Here is a 12,997-nt window from a genome sequence, read left to right as displayed (position 1 = left end):
TTCCTCTGCCTCTCTCGGACGACCTTCTGATGCAGGGTCCCATTCCCATGTTCGACCCGTCTCCCTTCTGTCTTACGGCGTGGCTCTTGAAAGGGGTTGCCTTAGCAAGAAGGGATATTCAGACAAGGTGATCTCTACACTGTTGGGGTCCCGGAGGCTTTCTACCTCTCGGGCTTATGTGCGGGTTTGGCGTCTCTTTGAGGAATGGTGTCGGGCGCGGGGAGTGACCTCTTTTCGCGCTTATCTGCCTAACATTCTGGAGTTCTTGCAGGATGGCCTGGATAGAGGCCTGGCTTGGTCTTCTCTCCGGGTTCATATTGCGGCCCTGTCGGCCTTTCGAGGGTTGGTGTCAGGTCAGCGTTTATCGGCTCTTCCTGATGTGATTCGGTTTTTGCGGGCGGCCAAGTTGCTTAGGCCTCCCCTACGGCCCTCGGTTCCCTCTTGGGATCTTAATCTGGTTCTCTCTGTTTTGGTGCGTCCGCCTTTCGAGCCCTTGGACGACTGTTCTTTGAAGGACCTTACTTTGAAGGCGGTCTTTTTGGTGGCCATTACTTCTGCTAGGCGTGTTTCTGAGCTGCAGGCTTTCTCTTGTAGGGCTCCCTTCTTGGAGTTTTCTAGGGAGCGGGTCGTCTTGCGGCCTGTTCCTTCCTTTCTGCCGAAGGTTGTTTCTCCTTTTCATGTCAATCAATCGGTGGTTCTCCCGGTCTTGGGTGGTCGGGAGGGCTCTTCTGAGCAACGGCAGCTGCGCAAGTTGGATGTCGGTCGGGTCCTTCGCTCTTATGTGCAGCGGACCCAGGAATTCCGGAAGTCCGATCATCTCTTTGTCCTCCTGGCGGGTCCTCGTCGGGGAGCGGGCGCTTCTAAGGCTACTATTGCGCGCTGGATCAAGGAGACGATTGCTTCCGCTTATCTTCTGAAACAGCAGCCTGTTCCGGAGTTTCTCAAGGCTCATTCCACTCGGGGTCAGGCGGCTTCTTGGGCTGAGTCGTCGCTCGTGCCTCCAGTGGATATTTGTAAGGCTGCGGTTTGGTCCTCCTTGCATTCCTTTGTTCGTCATTATCGGGTTGATGTGCAGGCGCGTCGGGACGCGGTGTTCGGTGAGCGTGTACTGGTATCGGCCCTTCGGGGGTCCCGCCCGTGAGAGGGACTGCTTTGGTACGTCCCATTCGTAAAGTTAACCTCTACTGGTCTGGAGAGTGCTAAAGAAGGAGAAATTAGGTTCTTACCTGCTAATTTACTTTCTTTTAGCTTCTCCAGACCAGTAGAGGTCCCCACCCTGTCTGTTGTTGTTGTTGTTGGGGCTGTTGCGCGGGCAGTTTTTGGTTTTTGCTGCGGGTTCTAGTATTTTTCTAGGGCCGGGGAGAATTGAAGAACAGCGGCTGTGGCTCGGCTGGCTTAGCTGGCGAGCTGTGGGGACATTCTTCCTTCGGGAATTTCTCCTCTGCATTTTCCAACAGCATTTTGGGTATGTTATTTGTTACTCCTTTTGGAGTATTGTTTTTTCTCTCTGTTGTTTTCCAGTTCTTGGTTCTGCTTGGCTATTCGGCAGACTGAGGGAAATAGAGAGGAGGGGCTAGGATATACTGTCCCAAAGTTTTGTTTTCAGTCTCCACCTGCTGGTCATGATTAGATATATACCCATTCGTAAAGTTAACCTCTACTGGTCTGGAGAAGCTAAAAGAAAGTAAATTAGCAGGTAAGAACCTAATTTCTCCTTGCTCCTTATTTGCCCAAGCAAACCTGGTTTCCACTACTCCAGAACCTTTTAGTTGCACCCCCAATTCAGTTAAGAATCATCCGTTTCTGCTGTCTCAACACAGTGGTTGTCTACCTCATCCCAACCTTCGCAGCCTCAACCTCATAGTGTGGAAATTGAAATCTCAATTTTAGCCAGCATTCCAGTTTCACAGTCTGTTAAAGCTGTCCTCTTTGCAGCCAGATGTCCCTCGACTAGGAAATTTTATGAATCCAAATGGAAATGATTTTCCATTTGGGCATGTTCTCAAATGCAGAATACCCTTCGCTGCTCAGTTTCTTCACTCTTAACATACCTTCTCCACTTATCAGATTCTGGTCTCAAATCTAACTGTCCATTTCCACTTATCAGCAATTTCAGCATATCATTGCCCGGTTGGTGGTAAACCCATTTCTCAACATCCTCTAGTTTCTCATTTTCTCAGAGGTCTTAATAATCTCAAGCCTCCTCCTTCTTGGGATCTTAACTTAGTATTAGACAAGTTAATGTTGGCCCCATTTGAGCCAGTAGAATCGGCTACATTATCATTCCTCACATGGAAGACAACCTTTTTAATAGCGCTCACCTGAGCAAGATGAGTTGGTGAGCTTCAAGCTTTAGTGATATATTACCCCTATCTTTCAATTTTTTCCCAACAAAAGTAAGAATTCAAACTCATCCCAAGTTCTTTCAAAAGGTGTTTACTGAATTCTATCTTAACCAGACTATAACCTTTCCATCTTTCTTTCCTCCTCCTCAGCAGAAGAATTACTCCACACTTTGGACTGCAGATGAGCATTACTTTTTTTTACCTTAAGCGTGCTGAACTCCTTTAGGTGCACAAATCAGCTTTTTGTATCCTACAGTCCTGCTATGCAAGGTCAAATGGTTTCAAAAAGATCAGTGTCTATAGCTTTTGACTCACCTTCAATTGTGGCTGTATTTTCCCCTGCGTGTCTCTGGAGAAAGCTAGCAAGTGCAGTTGCTTACTTGTAACAGGAGTTCTCCATAGAGACAGCAAGGGAATGCAGCCACACTTGCCTACCCTCCTTCCCCTCAATATGATTTCCTTCTAGCTAGGGGACAAAACTAATTACCTGAGAGGAGGAGCTCCAGAGGCAGTCTCCCAGCACATGTTCAGAGTGAGTCTTTTTAAATCCTTACTATGGGCTAGATTCACTAAGCCCACCGATCATGTCCCAACCACTTTGCAACCCCAACCCAATTCACTAACCTTCCTCCCGAGCGTATCTGCATACGATCCGATCATACAAATGAGGGGAAACGGTATGCACAAATAGGAAGGGCTTCGATTCACTAAAAAAATTCAGGCACACCGACTGGACTGGCCGATCCAAAAACAAGCGACTGCTGAGGACCAATCGCTTGTGCAAAAACCCCGCTGTCTGCACCGACTCTCCTGCACTCTGCTGCCCTGCTCTCTGCCCCGACTCTCCTGCGCTCTGCCGCTCCGCTCTCTGCCCTGACTCTCCTGCGCTCTGCCGCCCTGCTCTCTGCCCCGACTCTCCTGCGCTTTGCTACCCCACTCTCTGCCCTGACTCTCCTGCGCTCTGCCGCCCCGCTCTCTGCCCCGACTCTCTCTCCTGCGCTCCGCCTCCCCGCTCTCTGCCCCGATTCTCCTGCGCTCCGCCACCCCGCTCTCTGCCCCGACTCTCCTGCGCTCTGCTGCCCCGACTCCATGATTTTAACCCACGGGTTTAAAGCGGGACTGCACTACAATGTGTTCTGTTAAGTTCCAAAACACGCCGCAGTGCAGCCCTGCTTTAAACCCGTGGGTTAAAACCACAGGCTTGCGGAAAAAAAAAAAGGTTCCAGCACAGAGGGCATGCACAGACCATCTACAGGCAAAGAAGATGGTCTGCGCATGCGTCAGGATCGCTCTTCAGTGATCCCTGGGGTCGATTTGGGGCGTGTCTCCAATCAGCCTAATTTGAATGCTAACGCATTGTGAATCAGGCGCCAGGCCGTCTCACGGATCGGATCCGTGAGGTTAGTGAATTTAGGCCTATCAGTCAAGAGACTTCACCTTCAAGTGTGGCAGCATTCCCCTGCTATCTATGGAAAACTCCTATTACAGGTAAGCAACTGCACTTTCTGATTATCATGTAATTTTACAAATGCCTTTAATTTTTGATTTGCCCTCGTACATAGAAGGAAAAGATTGCAGCTTAGCCTATACTACAGTCATGCCATCTTCAGTAGGCAGATTGGAAATATGGACGCGTTTTTATAAAAATCATATGTTAATGATTTCTTTCAACTTAGAAAGAAACATTTTATGAAAAGTTTAAATTTTTTCCTAATCTTAGAATCAGCTGACTACTTTTTAAACCTATGTTGTTGATACTCATCTTGCAAATAAGATAAATGTGCATGAAAAATCCATATTGGCAAATATATTCTTTTTTGAGCATATCCGGTAATGCCAGGTCAGCTTGTTAAACATGCTATCAATTACTTCTAAATTTAAAGTGTAGACACACAAATAAGGCTTCATTCTACAAGAGTAAAAGATTTGTGTCTTCAGTGTGAGAGTGTTAACTGTAAAGCACTTTTCCCATTTAGTCTCTGCCCCCCTCCCACATTGGTTGTTAATGCAGAAATTGTATTAAAATGTGTTAAATATTAGTATGTGGTACCTTCATTCATTGCAGCAAATTTGAGATATATTAGACTTGGATGTGGCTATAAGCTTACCGTAATAGTGGCCTGAAATTAACACTTGGTGAAGTTAATACAATGTTCACAGCTTAATATCTGGACTTAGGGAACACATTGGTTACTTTTAGAGATCTGTTATTAAAAAAGTCACTTTAATGCTTGCCAGTAAATTGTGCATTTCTTGGTAGAATTTATTTTCTTTTATGTTTGCATTTCACAGGCTCAGACAGCTTTACCAGGACCTGTTGGTACTGATTTCAAACCTTTGAATAATGCACCTCTGACAACCACAGAGCCTCCTAAACCCACATTCCCTGCATACACACAGTCAGCAATCTCAACTAGTAATACAACAAACAGCACTGCAGCAAAACCAGCTGCATCCATAACAAGTAAGCCTGCAACCCTTACAACAACCAGTGCAACTAGTAAGTTGATCCATCCAGATGAGGATATTTCATTGGTAAGTTAAAACATTACTCGGATTTAAACATAGGCCTATGGTCTTTATCTACTATTATTTTCTGTCTAATCATGTATACCAGTGGTTTAGCTCTAAAATCTCTAAATATCTCTCAAAAATCCTTTGTACTTGTACTGTATTTTTATGAATTCATATAGTTTTGTCTTCATCACTTCTACTGGGAGGCTGTTCTAGATATACTACTCTTTCTGGGAAAAATAGGACACCTCTGAGTCTACCCTCTTTCACCCTTATTCTTTCTTCCCTCCCCCCCATGTCAGAACTTCTTTTCCATTGAAAAAGACCCATCTCCTGTAAATTTATACATTGGAGGCATTCAATATTTATTATATCTTCTCTATCCCACATATCTTTCTAGGTAATATACTTGAAGTATTATTTTTTTTTTTTAGCATGGATCAGTAGCAGAAACAATCAGTTAATCTTTAAGGCCTTTCACAAACCCCTCCTTCATTCTGTTAAGTGGTGCCCTCAAGCACGGTGATAAAAAATCATATGTGAATTTAGACTCATTTAAAAGCTGCACACCAATGTTGATTGCAATATTGCATAGAATGTTCTTTTTTTTTTTTAAGCTGCATTGAGATTAGCAACCTAAATTTCCATCAGCCAAATGATGTTTTTTACAAATAAGTATGCCAGGGTGCCAGCAAATCATGTTTTGGATGTGGAATTCATAAAGTAATTAAAGCATATAAGTATTAGAAATAAATCACATGGTGGGCGAGATTCCTCTTTGTTCAAAACCTGAGCTGAACACAGAGTATGCCCATATTCCCTATCATTTTAACTTAACGCTATCCAATCCAGAGAAAATCTGTAGTCTTTCAAACTTTCGATGTTCCTTTTATCTGCCAGAAGTCAATAACCATGGGGAAGAAATGGCTTTAATTTAATCATCTTGTCAAGCACTGCAATATCAACAAGTTTAGTTCAGTGTGTCAACCATTAATACAGGCAGTTCCCGGGTTAAGAACGAGTTATATTTTTAAAGCTGTTCTTTAGTCAGATTTGTATGTAACTCAGAACTTGTAGATTTTAAGATTCTTGCTGCTTACCTCTGCTCCCAGCTAACAAAAGGGCCAACTATCCCATACCAGTTCTTTCTCTAAGGTACAGCATACACAACCACACACTGTTCTTAATGTGGCCATGCATCATTCCTGAATGTGCTACAGGAGAAGTGTAGGAGTCTATGCCACTGGAAATACTACTCGGTGAAATAAAAATAAAGCCGCAACCGTGTTCTTAAGCATGAGTTGTACTTAAGTCGGGCATCTGTAACTCGGGGACAGCCTGTAATTTAAATAATTGTTTTTAGGAAGCAGTTTTTTTAATACATTATCAGCTTAAACATAAGAATTCTTATTGGGTCAGATCAATAGTCCATCAAGCCCAGTAGCCCGTCCTCACAGTGGCCAATCCAGGTCACCTAATACCTGGCAAGAACCCAAAGAGTAGTAACATTCCATGCTACTGATCCAAAGCAAGCAGTGGCTTCCCCCATGTCTGTCTCAATAACATACTATGGTCTTTTTCTACAGGAATTTGTCCAAACTTTTCTTTGTTAAATCTGGCTTTCACCATTTTACTCTGCTTTATGGACTTGATCTTGGTTTGTTTATAAAAGTTTATTGCATCCGAAGTGCAGACAATAGCAATCTTGATATATTGGTCACATACAAAATCCAAACAGTAATAATACACATAAGACTTGAGTGGACCCAACACAGTCCATGTTTAGGCAAACATGCCTTCCTCAGGGTCCATTAGTATTCAAATTCAAGTCAGTGATACATAAGGGATGCCAATTTTACTGTTTCCATTTGCTAAGAACCATTTCATTCGGGCAAAATTTATCTTCAAGATCCAGGTACATCTGTGCTCCTTTTATTAATCGCACTAGAGCAGGGGTGCCCACACTTTTTGGGCTTGCAAGCTACTTTTAAAATGACCAAGTCAAAATGATCTACCAACAATAAAATTTTTAAAAAAACACACTGCACACATAGAAAATGTTAATTATCATTCCTATTCCGGGTTTTTTTTCCAAGAGGTCAAGACAGATGACTCTATGCACTGTCACCTCAGTAACAGCCATACAAAAATAGACAAATACCTCCTCCCTTTTTACTAAACCACGATAGCAGTTTTTAGTGCAGGGAGCTGCATTGAATGCCCAGCGCTGCTCTCGACGCTCATAGGCTCCCTGCGCTAAAAAACGCTATTGCGGTTTAGAAAAAGGGGACCATAGTGTAAAATATAGACAGCAGATATAAATTCAGACACATTTTGATCACTAAATTTAAAATAAAATCATTTTTCCTATCTTTGTTGTCTGGTGATTTCACGAGTCTCTGGTTGCACTTTCTTCTTCTGACTGTGCATCCAATCTTTCTTCCCTTCTTTCAGCCTTTATGCTTCCTCTCCTCCAGACCTCATTCCCTCCCCAAACTTTTTCTTCTTCTCTCCCTGCCCTTTCTTTCTCCCTGCCTCCCTTTCTTTTTTTCTCTCTTCACGCCCCCTTTCTTTTTTTTCTGTTTCCCTTCTTTCCTTTTGTCTCCCTGCCCTCCCCTAAGCCACTGCCATTGGGGAACAGGCCCCCGAGCTGCCGCAGCCGCCATCTGATAACAGGCCCCAAAGCCACCACCGCAGCCCCAAGCTCTCTCTGCATTGGGCCGACCAGCATTCCTCTCCCCAACGTCAATTCTGCCGTCGGAGAGGAAGTTCTGGCCCAGCCAAACAGCAATTGGCTGGCCTGAACTTCCTCTCTGACGGCAGAATTGACGTTGGGAAGAGAAAGGCTGATCGGCCCGGTAGATCACCAAGGCAAAATGAGTCTATCACAGAGCCCGGGATGGGCTCTGCGATCGACTCACTTTGCCTTGGCGATCTACCGGTCGATCACGATCGACCTATTGGGCACCCCTGCACTAAAGGTTTTTAATGCAGGCCGGCGAAGTAAATGCCTTGATGCTCATAGAATTCCTATGAGCATCTGAGCATTTACCTCTCTGGCCTGCGCTAAAAACCTCTATCACCATTTAGTAAATCCCAGCGTATATATAAAAAAGAAATTGATAATGTCTAAATTATCCTCTTTTTGTCATTTTTATTAATCTTATGATATTCTAAAGAATTCCCCCCTTTTTGGTGGCATATCATTTTAAAACCAAAACAAAAGAGGCTGTTGAAAGCGATGTTCTTGATCTTGGTTTGTTAATAAAAGTTTATTGTATCCGAAGTGCAGACAATAACAATCTTGATATATTTGTCACATACAAAATCCAAACAGTAATAATCCACATAAGATTTGAAGAGAGAGGACCCTACACAGTCCGTGTTTCAGCGACCACGCCTTCCTCAGGAGTCCTATTGGTATTCAAATTCAAGGCCCAAATGTGGATGTAAAACCAATGATACCATTGTTGGTAGCTTTAGTGGAATGTAACCTCTTGCGACCGATAACGCATCATTGGTTTTAAGGTTATTTTTACATCCACATTTGTGCCTTGAATTTGAATACCAATGGACCCCTGAGGAAGGCCTGTTTGCCGAAACATGGACTGTGTAGGGTCCTCGAGTCTTATGTGGAGTATTGCTGTTTGGATTTTGTATGTGACCAATATATCAAGATTGTTATTGTCTGCACTTCAGATACAATAAACTTTTATAAACAAACCAAGATCAAGAACATCGCTTTCAACAGCCTCTTTTATTGGATGTCACGTTTGCTGTGGAAACATTAGGGTCATCCTTCTCTTTGGGCATATCTATTTATTCAGAGTGCACTAGTAGTTGTACCTCATATACATTGGTCTCAAGGTAATAAGATGGGCACTGGGTGAATATTGCTACCATTCTAAGCATGGTATGAGCAGTGAGGCTATCTTAAATTTTTGGGTTTTAAATTTACAGTTAAAAATATTTACTGCAGAATATTTGAGAAGGTTATGAACTTGATGTCTAAATGTAGTAAATATCTTTTTCTATTGATGTGTGGTTGGAATAAATCCTAGCAGGTCTAATCTATTGAAATTAATCTTCATGCAATAGAAGTGCCAGCATTGTGTTTACTGATAGCAATGCTTGTGTTCTTAGGAAGAAAGAAGGGCTCAGCTACCTAAATATCAGCGTAATCTCCCTCGGCCAGGTCAGGCACCCATGGGTGGCATGGGAAATCCACCTGTTGGTCCCTTAGGTGGTATGATGCCACCACAAGGAGGAATGCCTCCACAACAACCAGGAATGAGACCTCCAATCCCTCCTCATGGTAACTTTTTATGTTTTGATGTTTCTAATAGTAAATTTTAAAGTTATTACTTTCGTTTATAGTGCAACAAGATACACACATGCTTGTAATGATTTTTCTAAAGTATAGTGCTGTTGTATATTAGTATACTTGTACATTGTATAATGTAAATAAAAATGATTTGTTTCTGATTTTTAGGTCAGTTTGGTGGTCCTCATCAGGGTATTCCAGGTTATCTTCCAGGACCAATGCCTCCCTATGGGCAAGGACCACCAATGGTGCCCCCTTACCAAGGTGGACCACCTCGACCTCCGATGGGAATGAGACCACCTTTAATGTCACAGGGCAGCCGCTACTGATGTTGCAACACTGTCTATAGGTTTGGAGATTAAACCTTTTCTCATCTTGTGCTGTTTATATAGCCAAGCTTCCGTCAGTTAAGACTTCATTATGACTGTAAATATCTTCCCATGTACCAGAAACTAGTGGACATTCATATTTTACTTGGGTGGGGGCAGAATAATAATTTTATTTGGAATAAAAAGCTGGAATTTCCCTGATGATGCAATTTATACTGTATGGCTTCTTTTTCATGTTTCATCTAGGTTTTTAGAAGTGAAGTATAGTAAATATGGTTCGTTAATTGTGAAGGCACCGAATTACATGAACATACCATCTTAAAGGCAAGTTCTGTAACATTATGTTGCTATATGTAAAGTGATGCCTTCACAGCACTACAAGTGCTGTTGGACTTCATGTCCCCAACATAGCTTGGTGAGGGCTGTAACTGTTCTCAACTACCTGTACATTTAAGAATCTGAATGTGTAACTATTTAATGTATTTAGATTCCTGTTGCAGGATATCAAATACTGACCTACGGTCATGTGACTTTTCTGTACTGTTATGATCTTCATTGTAATAAAAAGAGAAACATTTTATATGCCTTCTTATTCATGACAAGCTATTGGACCTGTGCCTGAAAGGTTTGTAAGGATGCATGCAGCAGATATAAAGCCTTTCACAATATATAATTTTTGTCATTCTTTGTTAATACCTAAACAATTGTGTGTTTTTAAGATGCATGTTGTAAAAACAGTTTTCATATTTTTATGAAGTAGATTAGACCTGTACATCTATTAACATAATTAATAATAAAAGTAGTAAATCTAGTCACACAGGGGACACATTTCATATACCACACCATACTGATCTTAAAAATCTGCTCTAGTCCTATTTTGGTTTCCCAGTGTGTAGTACTTTGATTTGTGAGGTTATGCAAATGTGAACCCTGCTGGTGCTACATTTAAGCAAACAAGCTTAGTGCCAGACATCAGTTTCATCTGAAGGTAACCTGAGAGTTTAACAAACAACTTATGTGTATGAGGGACTGTTCCCCTGATGGACATCTAGTGTCATAGTTTGCTTTTTTTTAAATGTGTCTTTGTAATTAGTGAACCTGTTCCCTTAATTATTTTCGCTGATATTTTAGTATTTTAATTCCAGCATCCAGAAATGAACAACTCCTGGTCTGTGCTGCTACATTCATTTCTGAAGAATCCTATGCACGCCTTGTTTTGTAGTTTTTCTTTATTCACAGGGTACTTGAATTCTTCATGTGAGATGCAAGGAGAAGCTTGTATTACACTGTTCTTTTCTTTGTATTTGTGTACCTAATTTTTAAATAGTTTCTAGTCCATTCTGAACAGTAGGGTATTCTCCCCATGCTTGCAAGCCATGCAAAAGGAATCCATTACATTGTTTTCAGCTCCTTTTCCAGAGGGCTTTGCTGCTCCCTTCAATTTTTCCTTCTGCACATGAGCTGGAAGTGTCTTTCAGCTCTGCTCTGTATATTTATTATTTTTTATGTTTTTTGCAGCTATTGATGCACCAGAGCACTCCAGTACTTTGTTAAGCTCTGCCTGCCTGGAGAAGAAACAGGCTTGAGTCTGCAACCAACAGGTTAATCCCTTGGGGACCTGTTTGGCCAGCCTGCAGAAAACTTTGTGGAACTTGGGATCCATATCCCTAGTAGCTTAGCTTGCCTACTGTATCTCAGGGAATTGAGCTCAGGCTGTTAGGCATCTGCAGAGGGCTCAGTGGAGCTCTCCAGGGTACTGGTTATGATTTAGCTCCTCCCTTCTTTTGTATGCACCGTTCCGTGGGAGTTTAAGATTAGTCTGACTTAGGTCCGACTGGCAGCCCGAATATCTCAGCATTTGAGGACTGGCTGATTGAGACATATATTCTTCTCCCAGATCCAGCTACTACTTAGATCTGAAGCAGGCTGTAGTACCTTCAGAGCACATGTCACGGTGAGTAAGGCTATTACAGCCTTTGGGTATGATCAGGAGTGGGGAGAGGTGTCTGAAAAAAAACTTTTTTAAAGATTTTTGCCACATACTGGGGTCCCCCACCTCTAAAATCCCCCCCTTTTTTTTGTTTTTTAAAATTTATTAGGGCATTTTTTTGGCGCTAAAATGCTGCCATGGCAGCCATCTTGGATTGTGGATATGCGGATTATGAATTTGTGTATGTTTGTGTATGTATGTATTCCCCCCCCCCCCCCAAGTTCTCTAGATCCTTCAGTTCACCTTGTTTTGCCTCAAAACTGGCAAGCAAGGATCCTTTGAGAGGTTTATTTACTGGAATAAAATCCCTACCGGAGCCCTGGAACAGTGGCGTACCTAAGTGTAAGAGTGTGGAAGCTGTGGTGCCTAAGAGACTTATGGTGGTGTTACCTAAAGGGGAATTAGGACTGCTTGGTAAAGCCTTTCTGCATGAATTAAATTTGATCTGGAGAGCTTATTTGGATAGCCAGGATCCTCATCTGAGGTCTGGCAGCGAGCAAGAGGGCTTGGGCTCCCAGGGCGCCTCAGGATCATTGGCAGAAGCTGATTGGGATCCGGTGGACCTTTCTGACAAGGATTTGGAAGGCAAGGAGTCAGTCTGTAGGTTCTTGCTGTCACAGAGTGAGTCTTGCCTGCTGGGCAATATAGGGTCACAAACAGGAGTAAGTACGCAGGATGCAGTGGTGGCCCTTGACCAAGGGGAGGATTCTACATTATGCTTGCTGTTAAAGCCCCCGGTACTAGAGCTCATTCTTTAGCACTCTCCAGACCAGTAGAGGTTAACTTTACGAATGGGTATATATCTAATCATGACCAGCAGGTGGAGACTGAAAACAAAACTTTGGGACAGTATATCCTAGCCCCTCCTCTCTATTTCCCTCAGTCTTCTTTCAGTCTCCAGCAGGTGTGAGTGATCTGTGCCCATCTCCCTTGGTAGGGCTGTTGGAATTTGTTTAGGGGTTTATTGTCCCTGTTTTTGGCCGGACGGAGCTTGGTCGGGCCCTGTTTGGGGGTTCGTCCGACCTCGGGGGGTGTCAAACCCGGCGGGTCACGAGCGGGGTCCCTCCCCCCACTTCTTCCACCTCCCCACATTTTTTTAGAGGAGCCTCAGCAGTAAGCCTTGCCCCCTAAGTCAAGCAAGGCATATTGCTTCGAGAGCCTGTGGAGTCTGTTCTGTAAAAAAAAAAAAAAATCCTGAGGTAGTGCTGGTTTGAAGGGTTATTTCCCTTTAAGAAAACTGTATTTTACTGTATTTTTTCATGTAACCGGCACTTTTTTATAGCTAGGTCGCGTATGGAGCAATTGTGCCCTTCTCCGGGGGAGTAGGACACATTTGAGTCCAGCCGCGAGGCACTCGCGGCCGGCCTGAACTCGGCGGTTTGGGTCGGTGAGGTGGTGGAGCTCCGTCGGCAGCGGCTGCAGGCGCCCAGAGCTCCCCGCCGATGGTGCCTCGCGAGTCGGCAGGGAACGGTGGGGAAGCCCGGTCTTCTCCGTC

At 43.3% G+C, this 12,997-nt stretch overlaps 1 protein-coding gene across 2 annotated transcripts in view; it reads left to right on the top strand.

The window, feature by feature from the left end:
* The window catches only part of ZNF207 (zinc finger protein 207), a 65,673-nt gene extending 55,583 nt beyond the window's left edge, over nt 1-10,090 (top strand). Inside the window, exons 9-12 of one of the 2 annotated variants that reach the window (XM_033960843.1) lie at nt 4,638-4,880; nt 9,003-9,174; nt 9,352-9,532; nt 9,759-10,090. In XM_033960843.1, coding sequence (XP_033816734.1) covers nt 4,638-4,880; nt 9,003-9,174; nt 9,352-9,512 — 576 coding nt within the window. In that variant the 3' untranslated portion in view covers nt 9,513-9,532; nt 9,759-10,090. Of the gene's footprint in view, nt 1-4,637; nt 4,881-9,002; nt 9,175-9,351 lie in introns of both variants that reach the window. The other variant, XM_033960844.1, reaches the window with a different exon arrangement.
* Nucleotides 10,091-12,997: the final 2,907 nt, after the last annotated feature.

The sequence above is a fragment of the Geotrypetes seraphini genome, chromosome 10, assembly GCF_902459505.1.
Source record: "Geotrypetes seraphini chromosome 10, aGeoSer1.1, whole genome shotgun sequence".
NCBI classification, from domain to species: domain Eukaryota; kingdom Metazoa; phylum Chordata; class Amphibia; order Gymnophiona; family Dermophiidae; genus Geotrypetes; species Geotrypetes seraphini.
Note: the sequence above shows the minus strand (reverse complement) of the source record. Positions and strands in the feature narration are given on the sequence as shown.